At 46.1% G+C, this 13,522-nt stretch overlaps 1 protein-coding gene across 5 annotated transcripts in view; it reads left to right on the forward strand.

Moving 5' to 3' along the window:
• The window catches only part of arid4b (AT-rich interaction domain 4B), a 116,133-nt gene that overhangs the window by 37,900 nt on the left and 64,711 nt on the right, over positions 1-13,522 (forward strand). For all 5 annotated transcript variants that reach the window (XM_041789208.1, XM_041789211.1, XM_041789213.1 and 2 more), the window contains exons 4-7: positions 8,271-8,336; positions 8,587-8,677; positions 11,157-11,236; positions 11,589-11,680. In XM_041789208.1, the coding sequence (XP_041645142.1) occupies positions 8,271-8,336; positions 8,587-8,677; positions 11,157-11,236; positions 11,589-11,680 (329 nt within the window). The remainder of the gene's footprint in view (positions 1-8,270; positions 8,337-8,586; positions 8,678-11,156; positions 11,237-11,588; positions 11,681-13,522) is intronic.

Raw genomic sequence — 13,522 nt, forward strand, 5'->3', positions numbered from 1 at the left:
TGGTTTCTGGCTGTCCTGGTCCCGTCCTCTCTCTGACTCCGATTGTGGTTTCTGGCTGTCCTGGTCCCGTCCTCTCTCTGTGACTCCGTGATGTGGTTTCTGGCTGTCCTGGTCCCGTCCTCTCTGTGACTCTGATTGTGGTTTCTGGCTGTCCTGGTCCCGTCATCTCTGTGAAACGGATTGTGGTTTCTGGCTGTCCTGGTCCCGCCCTCTCTCTGTGACTCTGATTGTGGTTTCTGGCTGTCCGGGGCCCCTCCTCTGGCTGTGACTCTGTTTGTGGTTTCTGGCTGTCCTGGTCCCGTCCTCTCTGTGACTCTGATTGTGGTTTCTGGCTGTCCTGGTCCCGTCCTCTCTGTGACTCTGATTGTGGTTTCTGGCTGTCCTGGTCCCGTCCTCTCTGACTCTGATTGTGGTTTCTGGCTGTCCTGGTCCCGTCCTCTCTGTGACTCTGATTGTGGTTTCTGGCTGTCCTGGTCCCGCCCTCTCTCTGTGACTCTGATTGTGGTTTCTGGCTGTCCTGGTCCCGTCCTCTCTGTGACTCTGATTGTGGTTTCTGGCTGTCCTGGTCCCGCCTCTCTCTGTGACTCTGATTGTGGTTTCTGGCTGTCCTGGTCCCGTCCTCTCTGTGACTCTGATTGTGGTTTCTGGCTGTCCTGGTCCCGTCCTCTCTCTGTGACTCTGATTGTGGTTTCTGGCTGTCCTGGTCCCGTCCTCTCTGTGACTCTGATTGTGGTTTCTGGCTGTCCTGGTCCCGTCCTCTCTGTGACTCTGATTGTGGTTTCTGGCTGTCCTGGTCCCGTCCTTTCTGTGACTCTGATTGTGGTTTCTGGCTGTCCTGGTCCCGTCCTTTCTGTGACTCTGATTGTGGTTTCTGGCTGTCCTGGTCCCGTCCTCTCTCTGTGACTCTGATTGTGGTTTCTGGCTGTCCTGGTCCCGTCCTCTCTCTGTCACTCTGATTGTGGTGTCTGGCTGTCCTGCTCCAGGACTCTCTGTGACTCTCATTGTGGTGTCTGGCTGTCCTGGGCGCGTCCTCTCGGTGACTCTGATTGTGGTTTCTGGCTCACCTGCACCCCCCCTCTCTGTGACTCTGATTGTGGTTTCTGGCTGTCCTGGTCCCGTCCTCTCTGTGACTCTGATTGTGGTTTCTGGCTGTCCTGGTCCCGTCCTCTCTGTGACTCTGATTGTGGTTTCTGGCTGTCCTGGTCACGTCCTCTCTGTGACTCTGATTGTGTGTTCTGGCTGGCCTGGTCCCGTCATCTCTGGGACTCTGATTGTGGTTTCTGGCTGTCCTGGTCCCGTCTCTCTGTGACTCTGATTGTGGTTTCTGGCTGTCCTGGTCCCGCCCTCTCTCTGTGACTCTGATTGTGGCTTCAGGCTGGCCTGGTCCCGCCCCCTCTGTGACTCTGATTGTGGTTTCTGGCTGTCCTGGTCCCGTCCTCTCTCTGTGACTCTGATTGTGGTTTCTGGCTGTCCTGGTCCCGTCCTCTCTGTGACTCTGATTGTGGTTTCTGGCTGTCCTGGTCCCGTCCTCTCTCTGTGACTCTGATTGTGGTTTCTGGCTGTCCTGGTCCCGTCCTCTCTGTGACTCTGATTGTGGTTTCTGGCTGTCCTGGTCCCGTCCTCTCTCTGTGACTCTGATTGTGGTTTCTGGCTGTCCTGGTCCCGTCCTCTCTGTGACTCTGATTGTGGTTTCTGGCTGTCCTGGTCCCGTCCTCTCTCTGTGACTCTGATTGTGGTTTCTGGCTGTCCTGGTCCCGTCCTCTCTGTGACTCTGATTGTGGTTTCTGGCTGTCCTGGTCCCGTCCTCTCTGTGACTCTGATTGTGGTTTCTGGCTGTCCTGGTCCCGTCCTCTCTGTGACTCTGATTGTGGTTTCTGTCTGTCCTGGTCCGGACTCTATCTGTTAATCTGATTTTGTTTTCTGGCTTTCCTGGTCCCCCTCTCTGTGACTCTGATTGTGGTTTCTGGCTGTCCTGGTCCCGTCCTCTCTGTGACTCTGATTGTGGTTTCTGGCTGTCCTGGTCCCGTCCTCTCTCTGTGACTCTGATTGTGGTTTCTGGCTGTCCTGGTCCCGTCCTCTCTCTGTGACTCTGATTGTGGTTTCTGGCTGTCCTGGTCCCGTCCTCTCTGTGACTCTGATTGTGGTTTCTGGCTGTCCTGGTCCCGTCCTCTCTGTGACTCTGATTGTGGTTTCTGGCTGTCCTGGTCCCGTCCTCTCTCTGTGACTCTGATTGTGGTTTCTGGCTGTCCTGGTCCCGTCCTCTCTGTGACTCTGATTGTGGTTTCTGGCTGTCCTGGTCCCGTCCTCTCTGTGACTCTGATTGTGGTTTCTGGCTGTCCTGGTCCCGTCCTCTCTCTGTGACTCTGATTGTGGTTTCTGGCTGTCCTGGTCCCGTCCTCTCTGTGACTCTGATTGTGGTTTCTGGCTGTCCTGGTCCCGTCCTCTCTGTGACTCTGATTGTGGTTTCTGGCTGTCCTGGTCCCGTCCTCTCTGTGACTCTGATTGTGGTTTCTGGCTGTCCTGGTCCCGTCCTCTCTGTGACTCTGATTGTGGTTTCTGGCTGTCCTGGTCCCGTCCTCTCTGTGACTCTGATTGTGGTTTCTGGCTGTCCTGGTCCCGTCCTCTCTGTGACTCTGATTGTGGTTTCTGGCTGTCCTGGTCCCGTCCTCTCTGTGACTCTGATTGTGGTTTCTGGCTGTCCTGGTCCCGTCCTCTCTCTGTGACTCTGATTGTGGTTTCTGGCTGTCCTGGTCCCGTCCTCTCTGTGACTCTGATTGTGGTTTCTGGCTGTCCTGGTCCGGCCTCTCTCTGTGACTCTGATTGTGGTTTCTGGCTGTCCTGGTCCCGTCCTCTCTGTGACTCTGATTGTGGTTTCTGGCTGTCCTGGTCCCGCCCTCTCTCTGTGACTCTGATTGTGGTTTCTGGCTCTCCTGGTCCCGGCCTCTCTGTGACTATGATTGTGGTTTATGGCTGTCCTGGTACGGCCTCTCTCTGTGACTCTGATTGTGGTTTCTGGCTGTCCTGGTCCCGTCCTCTCTGTGACTCTGATTGTGGTTTCTGGCTGTCCTGGTCCCGTCCTCTCTGTGACTCTGATTGTGGTTTCTGGCTGTCCTGGTACCGACCTCTCTGTGACTCTGATTGTGGTTTCTGGCTGTCCTGGTCCCGTCCTCTCTGTGACTCTGATTGTGGTTTCTGGCTGTCCTGGTCCCGTCCTTTCTGTGACTCTGATTGTGGTTTCTGGCTGTCCTGGTCCCGTCCTTTCTGTGACTCTGATTGTGGTTTCTGGCTGTCCTGGTCCCGTCCTCTCTCTGTGACTCTGATTGTGGTTTCTGGCTGTCCTGGTCCCGTCCTCTCTCTGTGACTCTGATTGTGGTTTCTGGCTGTCCTGGTCCCGTCCTCTCTGTGACTCTGATTGTGGTTTCTGGCTGTCCTGGTCCCGTCCTCTCTGTGACTCTGATTGTGGTTTCTGGCTGTCCTGGTCCCGTCCTCTCTGTGACTCTGATTGTGGTTTCTGGCTGTCCTGGTCCCGTCCTCTCTCTGTGACTCTGATTGTGGTTTCTGGCTGTCCTGGTCCCGTCCTCTCTGTGACTCTGATTGTGGTTTCTGGCTGTCCTGGTCCCGTCCTCTCTCTGTGACTCTGATTGTGGTTTCTGGCTGTCCTGGTCCCGTCCTCTCTCTGTGACTCTGATTGTGGTTTCTGGCTGTCCTGGTCCCGTCCTCTCTCTGTGACTCTGATTGTGGTTTCTGGCTGTCCTGGTCCCGTCCTCTCTGTGACTCTGATTGTGGTTTCTGGCTGTCCTGGTCCCGTCCTCTCTGTGACTCTGATTGTGGTTTCTGGCTGTCCTGGTCCCGTCCTCTCTCTGTGACTCTGATTGTGGTTTCTGGCTGTCCTGGTCCCGTCCTCTCTGTGACTCTGATCTCTGTTTCTGTTCTGCTGAATCTCACTGAGAGGAGCATCGTCTGAATTCATTAGCTCATTTTACCAAACACGCTACTTAACATCTTTTTGAGGCCTGGTACGACGTTTAATTCTGAACTCATTCAGTCAATAAAAGTGAAACCAATTTTCCATGATGATTATGTTAGACTTTACTAGGGCTCGCTCTCAAAAACAGTTTAATTTCCCCCAGGAAACAGAGGAGGAGGCACAAATGAGCGTCTGAAGTGTAATACTAAAGCCCCTCTATGTAACTGTTAAAGGCTGGAGTAGGGCTGGGCAAATACGGAGCGTTTAAGAAACATTTTTAGTCAGTCAGCCGTTATTTATCTCCCTCATTTTCACTGATGTCCAGTCATTTACAGAAGAAATTCAGAGAATACAAACCAATAGAAACAGAGGAGAGACTGACTAAAGGGCATTAAAATCTCAGACTGGTGATGATGAAAATGACAATAAAGGTCACACATAAAACAATCACAGACAGAGGGTTGGAGGTGTAAAATAACATTTCTAAAAAGTCCAAAAGGTGAAAGCTCTACACAAATGACACAAAGGGAGAGAAAACATCATTTATATGCAGAAAGTTAGTTGATTTAAAGGAGGAAAAATCACGTCAGGCCTGTTGTGGTTTGATTTCTAAATTTTAAATTTCTATTAGAAAAAAATTATACCTGATTAATACCAAAGCTACTAAAATCCTATTCCTAAACATCCAACACTGCAGATTTCTATCTGTCTCATCCTTAATGAGCAAAGCTCAGAGTCCTCTGGAACACTTTAATATCTGGGGGTTCAGATCAGGACTGAACCGTCTGGCAAAATAATCTCATTGCGATTTTTACCCCCAGTGTTGCAATTATTTCTGAAGTTCCTTATATTATGTTTTTACCAACAACACAGTTAATAAATCATTCTGTATTTTAACCAACTAGTGCTGTCAAACAATTAAAAATTTTAATGAGATTAATCACAGGGTTGCTGTGGATTAATTTTGATTAATCATGATTAAATATTCATTTTTAATCTATATTATTCGCGTTTCATTTTGCGTAAGCAAACAGACTCATTCCTCGACGAACGTATGCTTGGCGTTAATGTGGTATTTTAAGCTGGAAGTGCTTCAGTGAAAAGAAAACTCTGTCCTGCAGAATGTGCATGATTCTTTATGTTGGCCGACTGCTGCGTCTTGTTTTTTTTTTTTTTTGTACTCAGATTTCCCATCGAGAGGGCCAACGTGCTGTTAAGCATCTTCCATATTGAGCTGGTTGGTCACTGCCGGATCAGCGGCCCATTTGTGTGGCGGCATGCTCGACGGTAACCCTACTTGGACAAACCGCCTGAAATGCGTTGCCAGAGACGTTTCAGGGATTTTGAGTCAATCTGCGCTGTAGATGGGTTAATTGTGTTAAAATTTTCAATCAGATTAATCAAGATGGTGGAATAATCCGCATTAACGCCTTCATTTTGACAGCCCTATAACCAACACAATATTGGATAAGAAAAGGGCTAAACAATTTTAAAAATATCTAACTGTGACGATTTTGACTCATATTGCAAATTGGATTGGAATTAATGTATTGAAGGGAGTGATAATTTTTTTTATGTCATCCTAATATTTAATAAGAAAGACATTTAAAAAGTGGGATTTTTGTAGACTTTTCTAAACAACTGCCTGTGGATGATTACATGATCTGTGCTGTAAAACATCTCTGCTGTAAAAACAAATGTGTAAACTGTTATTTTTAACAAATGTCAGGTTAAAGAAATATTACATCTTCTGTGATTTGAAAACTGCAGCAGGCCATATTGTGATTGTGATCTAATTTTGGATTGACTGTCCAGCCCTAGTTCAGACGGCACACAGAGGAGGTCTTCATCCAGACTGGACTGGTTGTGTAGATGCAGCATAGACTGTCCAGTAATGTGGTTTATTCTGCTGCTGAACAGAAGCCTGGCTTTATTTAAGTCCATCCACACTCAGATGTTTTTAGAGACCCAGCTAAATGAGAGCCAGTCCTCTGGTTTCTAAAGTCTCTGTTTTCCCTTTTTATGTCCAAGAAACAACAACAGATAGAAACAGAGAAACCGTCCCACAAACAGAACATCTAGTCAATCAAACAGTGATTTTTTTTTATTTAACATCCATTTTTATGTTTGAGGTTTTTTGTAATGAATTACTTTGGGCCAGCTGATGACATGTAGCTATGATGCTAACTCCAGCATACTTATATTTACGTATGTGGGGATATGCTGAGGAATATGTGCTGTCCTGATTTAATAAACTTAATGAATAAGAATTAGATAAACAGGAGTTAGCCCCTGTGGCTCTCTAAAGCAGACGGCTCTTAGAGCTGGCTCTTCCATGAATGACACGCCACCCCCCCCTCTGAGTCACTGTCATTAAATCTAACCAGAACCACACAGGGTTGATTACTTAGTAATTTAACAGCAGGTCCTTAGATGTGATTGTTTATGACAGCATGAGGAGGAAAAGCTGTTAAAAGGCACTGCTAGCCTCCTTGTTCACAGCTAATTGGCCCCCATTCATTCTGATCAGCAGTAGCTTCACTGCTCAGATAAAGTAGACATGCCACAGAGAGACAGAGGGGAGGAACATAAATTGTGACTTCAGGGCGTCACTGAAGGTGTGTGTTCATGCAGAGTAAGGATGCATGTGCAGAAGTGCAGCTACTTTCTATCTGAATGGCCTGAAGGCATCATGGATCCCTGATGAATCTACCATAGCTATGTCCATCACTGATTCAGCCATTCATGCACCAAGCTCAACAGGTTTGTCCCTAAAAATCAGTTTATTCCTCTGTGACAGGTAAAGCTGAGACTTCAGCATATGTTCATATCCGTCCTCTTTGAGAGTCTGGCCCCTGATTGGCCACTGTGACGTGTCTGCTGCCTCTGACTGTAGTGGATTTCGGTCGTAACGCCAACTGACCAACCCCCCATCTCTGCATCTGCAGCCTCCCTAGAGAGCCACAGAGGATCATAATCTGATCACACTGTGGTAATCTTGCATCTGCACGCCGACCTGGCAGCGCTGAGCAGCAGAGGAGTCCATCAGACTAACACTAACACACTCAGCCTTTTACTGTCACAGATTTACATTCATACATCAGCATTCAAACACCCCTATCTGATTTATACATCAGCATTCAAACACCCCTATCTGATTCATACATCAGCATTCACACACCCCTATCTGATTTATACATCAGCATTCAAACACCCCTATCTGATTTATACATCAGCATTCACACACCCCTATCTGATTCATACATCAGCATTCACACACCCCTATCTGATTCATACATCAGCATTCACACACCCCTATCTGATTCATACATCAGCATTCACACACCCCTATCTGATTCATACATCAGCATTCACGCACCCCTATCTGATTCATACATCAGCATTCACGCACCCCTATCTGATTCATACATCAGCATTCACACACCCCTATCTGATTCATACATCAGCATTCACACACCCCTATCTGATTCATACATCAGCATTCACACACCCCTATCTGATTCATACACCAGCATTCACACACCCCTATCTGATTCATACATCAGCATTCACACACCCCTATCTGATTCATACATCAGCATTCACACACCCCTATCTGATTCATACATCAGCATTCACACACCCCTATCTGATTCATACATCAGCATTCACACACCCCTATCTGATTCATACATCAGCATAGGGCTGGGGGATACTCACCAAAACGGCAGCAGTCTAACAGTGGAAGTGGATCTGCTCTGCTCCACCATGGTTCCTCTCAACCCCGCATCAGTGTCAGCTCTGTGACTGTGTTTTTGGGGTTGTTGTTTTTATTGTCATGGTATCGATCAGATATCAGTGTAATTAGATTTGCATTTATAGTTGTTTAACATGTAGAACATTATAATTCTAATTATTATTATATAAATACAGCTCATTTTGTCATCAGCTGATGTTGACAGTGTTGATGAGTTTTTTCACCCTGATTTTTATATCTTAGAAATGTCGTCTGTTTCCCGTCCCTACAGCTGTCACACAGAGAGCCACACTGCTGTTGTCTCAGGCTGTAAGCGTACTTTTATTTTAAAGTTGATAATTTTAACACCAGGCTCTACAGGCATTGACCCGTAGTAGGAACCATCCTCAGGTGGACCTGGATCATGTGTCCTGTTCTAGACTCCATCATTTGATCCATGTCTCTAAAGTCCAGCAGTGTTAAAGATGACGAGCTTCTTCTGATGCTGCTGGCTCAGAGCTTTGGGAAACGCTTGTTTATGGTTGTTCTCCTCTTCCTCCTCTTTAGGTGACCTTTAAACCAGACCTGTCCACGGCCGAGGTTCATGATGAAAACATCAAGGGACCTTTAAAGGTGAGTTAGTAGAGACGGGGGCGGCCGCCCACAGTCAGCTGATTTCATTCCTCCTCCTTTAGTCTGTTTAGTCTGAGAGCAAAGTAAATAAAGAGTCGGTTAACAAAGCCTCGCCTTTGTAATTTGATTTCAACTCAATTAAGATTCTTGTAGCAGCAATATGGCCGCCTCATTACTTTAATCACATCATTAGATGAATCATTAGCAGCCCATTAAGACTCCCAATAACAGCTGTGTGTCCGTCCCACAGGTGGGTGCTGTGGTGGAGGTAAAGAACCAGGACGGGGTCTACCAGGAGGCTACCATCAATAAGCTGACCGACGCTAGTATCTATACTGTTGGTAAGTAGCCACAGGCTAGTATCTATACTGTTGGTAAGTAGCCACAGGCTAGTGTCTATAGTGTTGGTAAGTAGCCACAGGCTAGTGTCTATAGTGTTGGTAAGTAGCCACAGGCTAGTATCTATAGTGTTGGTAAGTAGCCACAGGCTAGTATCTATAGTGTTGGTAAGTAGCCACAGGCTAGTATCTATGTTGTTGGTAAGTAGCCACAGGCTAGTATCTATGTTGGTGGTAAGTAGCCACAGGCTAGTATCTATAGTGTTGGTAAGTAGCCACAGGCTAGTATCTATACTGTTGGTAAGTAGCCACAGGCTAGTATCTATGTTGTTGGTAAGTAGCCACAGGCTAGTATCTATACTGTTGATAAGTAGCCACAGGCTAGTATCTATAGTGTTGGTAAGTAGCCACAGGCTAGTATCTATGTTGGTGGTAAGTAGCCACAGGCTAGTATCTATGTTGTTGGTAAGTAGCCACAGGCTAGTATCTATAGTGTTGGTAAGTAGCCACAGGCTAGTATCCATAATGTTGGTAAGTAGCCACAAGCTAGTATCTATGTTGTTGGTAAGTAGCCACAGGCTAGTATCTATAGTGTTGGTAAGTAGCCACAGGCTAGTATCTATGTTGGTGGTAAGTAGCCACAGGCTAGTATCTATGTTGGTGGTAAGTAGCCACAGGCTAGTATCTATAGTGTTGGTAAGTAGCCACAGGCTAGTATCTATAGTGTTGGTAAGTAGCCACAGGCTAGTATCTATGTTGGTGGTAAGTAGCCACAGGCTAGTATCTATAGTGTTGGTAAGTAGCCACAGGCTAGTATCTATAGTGTTGGTAAGTAGCCACAGGCTAGTATCTATACTGTTGGTAAGTAGCCACAGGCTAGTATCTATGTTGTTGGTAAGTAGCCACAGGCTAGTATCTATAGTGTTGGTAAGTAGCCACAGGCTAGTATCTTTACTGTTGGTAAGTAGCCACAGGCTAGTATCTATACTGTTGGTAAGTAGCCACAGGCTAGTATCTATGTTGTTGGTAAGTAGCCACAGGCTAGTATCTATACTGTTGATAAGTAGCCACAGGCTAGTATCTATAGTGTTGGTAAGTAGCCACAGGCTAGTATCTATGTTGTTGGTAAGTAGCCACAGGCTAGTATCTATAGTGTTGGTAAGTAGCCACAGGCTAGTATCTATGTTGGTGGTAAGTAGCCACAGGCTAGTATCTATGTTGGTGGTAAGTAGCCACAGGCTAGTATCTATGTTGGTGGTAAGTAGCCACAGGCTAGTATCTATAGTGTTGGTAAGTAGCCACAGGCTAGTATCTGTCCCTCTTTTTTCATGTCTTTTTTAATAAGACTTGCAGACCAAGGTGATCTTGGTTGGGCAACAGCTTTTCGACCAAACAGCGGACCAGTGGAGTTGAAGCTGTCCGCTCTAGCAGAGTCAGACATATCCTGTTCTGGGTTTTTGAATAGAGTCATAGATTATTGTCTCCTTACTGCCTGTGCTCATCCACGGCTTGGAGTCATTTTTTCAGGTTCAGAGAACTTCTCCATGCTGATCTCTTCTTCTTCTACTACTTTTTCTTCTTCTTCTCCTTCTTCTTCTGTTTCCAGGGTAACAAGTTAACACCTGCTTCCCTCTGTAGAGACACTTTATTTTAAACATCAGTGTGCTTAATATTTCCTTTTCCTCGTTGACATTGTGCAGCTCTCTGCTGATAATGTCTCTGTGTGACATTTTTCAGAAGTGACTGAGTTGTAATTTCTGCACAGGTAAACTATCACAGTATCTAAAGAGCAGTGTCATTCAGCTGAATCAGGATTTTGGGTCCATGTTTCCCAGCCTCTCTGTCTACATGGTAGCCTCTATCCTGCCACAGCTAACAGTTCCAGCGCTGGATTATCTAAAGTATACAGAGTTAATTCTGCAGCTCAGATCCACGCTCTCTCTGCAGCTGCTCGTCTCTTAAGAACATCCGCGGGGTTTCCCATCCATATCTCAGGAACTCTTCTTGGCACGTTTTCATTTCTCTCATTCATCAGTGAACAAATCAAACCGTGAGTCACTGTTGAAGTTAGATCCAGTGTTTCCTCCTTATTGTTGTCACTAAGAACATTCTGATGATGAATAATGGGATTTAAGCTTTTCCATATCTGGGCGTATCTCTGGGAGCGATGTGGGGAAGGAATGTCCGCTCATGTTTTTGTGTTGTTTGATGCTTATTTTAAAGTTTCTCACTGGAGGTTTAAAATCAGACAGCAGAGATGTTTGATGAATGAGTGAAATCAGATCCCTCAGTGCTTTCTAATGCTTTTATTTAAATCAGAAGGTTCTTACAGCAGCAGAGAAACGCCTGAACCCTGAGGGACTCATCGGTTTGTTTTTGAGTAAATCCTGAATAAAGCAGAGGTTTCTGTCAGACATGAGGGTTCATGTGTGCTGTTGAACTCCTGGCCTACAGTCTAATACTTGGTTTCTTATCTCTGCAGTGTTTGACGATGGTGATGAGAAGACCCTGAGGCGTTCGTCTCTCTGCCTGAAAGGAGCGCGTCACTTTGCAGAGAGCGAGGCGAGTATCTGCCGTCCCTCTCACTCTGCCTCATGGTTGGAGGGAAACAACGCTCATTTATGACGAATGCAGCTGCCTTTTTATTCAGTTATTTATTCGCTGTGTCACAAATCAAATTAAAGCTCTTCTCCTAAATGGTCCCATATTGGCTTTTAGAAGTTCAGCTGTAAATTATTTCCAGAAAACACCAAATGTTATCCCAGCAGAGTTGTTCAGATCCGCCTGCAGCTCTGGGTAAACCCTTCCATTTGAACCAGTGAAATCCCTGAAGGAGAACTTATCCAGATCCAGAACAAACTCTGTTCTCCCTGAGAAGGTTGGCACTGAATCTGTGTTTTTGTCTCCTCTGCAGACTCTCGACAGACTCCCTCTCACCAACCCCGAGCACTTTGGCACACCCGTCATCGGCAAGAAGGGCAACCGCGGCCGACGATCAAACCCAGTGTGAGTATCGCCGCGGTCTCTGCTCATCCTGCAGAACTCATGTCAGACTTTTAAGAGGTCTGTGAAGAAAGGGGACAGGGCTTTCTCTGTGGAGCTGGGTGACAAAGCCATGTTGATATGGGAAATAGCGCTTAGACCCTACCTAAGCCCGTCTTCTGTCAGCTAAGAGTGTGACTTAACCCAGCTGACTGTTAAACTCAGGTTTAAACTACCAGTCTGGGTTGTTTGGATCAAATCTGTTGATCAGAGCAGTGAGGATGAGGAGCAGACGTAGACATCACTGGCGTCTGTGGCGGTCATCAGTCTGTTAACAGAGACTGCAGTCTGCTCTGGCCTTCATCAGTAAACTGAGATTATTACAGCAGGTGATCCGTTCAAGCATTTTCCCTCACCTGTGCACCATTGCACACCACTCTCTCTCTCTCCCTCACTCGTCCCACACTGCTCCTTTTTCACTGTTTCATAGAGTGGAGCGGGCCACTTTTTAACAGCTTTTCTCCCTCATTATGTCAGGAGCAGACATAAACCACTCAGCAGAGGCGGGACGCTCACCTCTGTGTGGGTCTGCACCACGGGAGGTTGTTCTGCAGTAATTACAAAACACTAGGGTAAAATACAGCTATGCTGCTGTGTCTGACAGGACGTCTCTGACTCCCCTGAGCCTGACCCATTCTGGGCCTGAGTGGAGGGACAGGAATTCTTGGCCTGAACCAGTTCCAGTCTGTGGGCCGATCTAAGGCTCAGGCAGAGAATCTGACCTCTAATAGAAATGCAAAGCAAAATGCACAAATAACGTTAAAACTTTCCACGTTTACTCAGTAGAGACGCCGTCATGTCTGCAGCTGCATGGTAGCGTTGGTAACGGTTATCCTCAGATTACAGACGCTTCCATCCTCCTCGTCTGCTCAGACAGGCCGTGAAAAGAGGTCCAAACTCTGTAGGAGGTCCCATCAGTTAAAGAAGTAATCCAGCGATGAAGTCCGTGTTGAAATGGGCTGGATAGGCGCTAATTAGCACACGGTTCTATCGTGATATGTTCAAGGTTGGCTGGTAAATTGGAGGATTAGAGGAAAGGATATAAATAAGTCAATTTATCAGTAAAAATAAATAGCCTAGTAGTTGGAAAATAGATTTAATAGGTTAATTGATGAAAGACCTTTTGGAAGAGGATTGCAGCATTGTTCTTATTTTAAATGTAGTTTTTCTGGCCTAATTTAAAAAACAAATGTAAAAAAACTTAACATTGATCACAGAGCCTACATTTTACTGTCACAGAGAGTTTCATGTTCCCAGGATGCTCTGCTGCTCCAGCCACTCAGAGAAAGAAATCGGTAAAGGGCTTTATTTCAGTGTTTTAATAATTCTACCATGATTGGTCCAGATCCTCAGCTGATAGAATATCTTTATAGAAATGTCTGCAGCTGATAGAATATCTTTATAGAAATGTCTGCAGCTGATAGAATATCTTTATAGAAATGTCTGCAGCTGTAATGGTACGTTCATAAAGATAAAGATGGACTGTTACAGTAGACAGAACAAGCTCTCAGCTAGTGATGAGTATCATCTAAACCCTGCTCCATTCTTCTTCTTCTGACCTTAAAGGAAAATTCAGACCTGAAATCTTAGCAGACCAACCGTAATGTCAAATAATATCAAAGAGATGACAACAGATCAAGTTTGCTAACTCTCCAAACAGCCCAGCGATGTCCTTCTAACATGTCTGGTTTTATATGACCACAGAAACGATCCAGTCCTCTGATATTTACCAGGGATGAAATAAAGATGGTTTCTATCTGGTTAAATAGTGAAGTTATTTCTGTGAAGGCTTCTGTGGCCTGTCAG

The sequence above is a fragment of the Cheilinus undulatus genome, linkage group 6 (assembly GCF_018320785.1).
Source record: "Cheilinus undulatus linkage group 6, ASM1832078v1, whole genome shotgun sequence".
NCBI classification, from domain to species: Eukaryota; Metazoa; Chordata; class Actinopteri; order Labriformes; family Labridae; genus Cheilinus; species Cheilinus undulatus.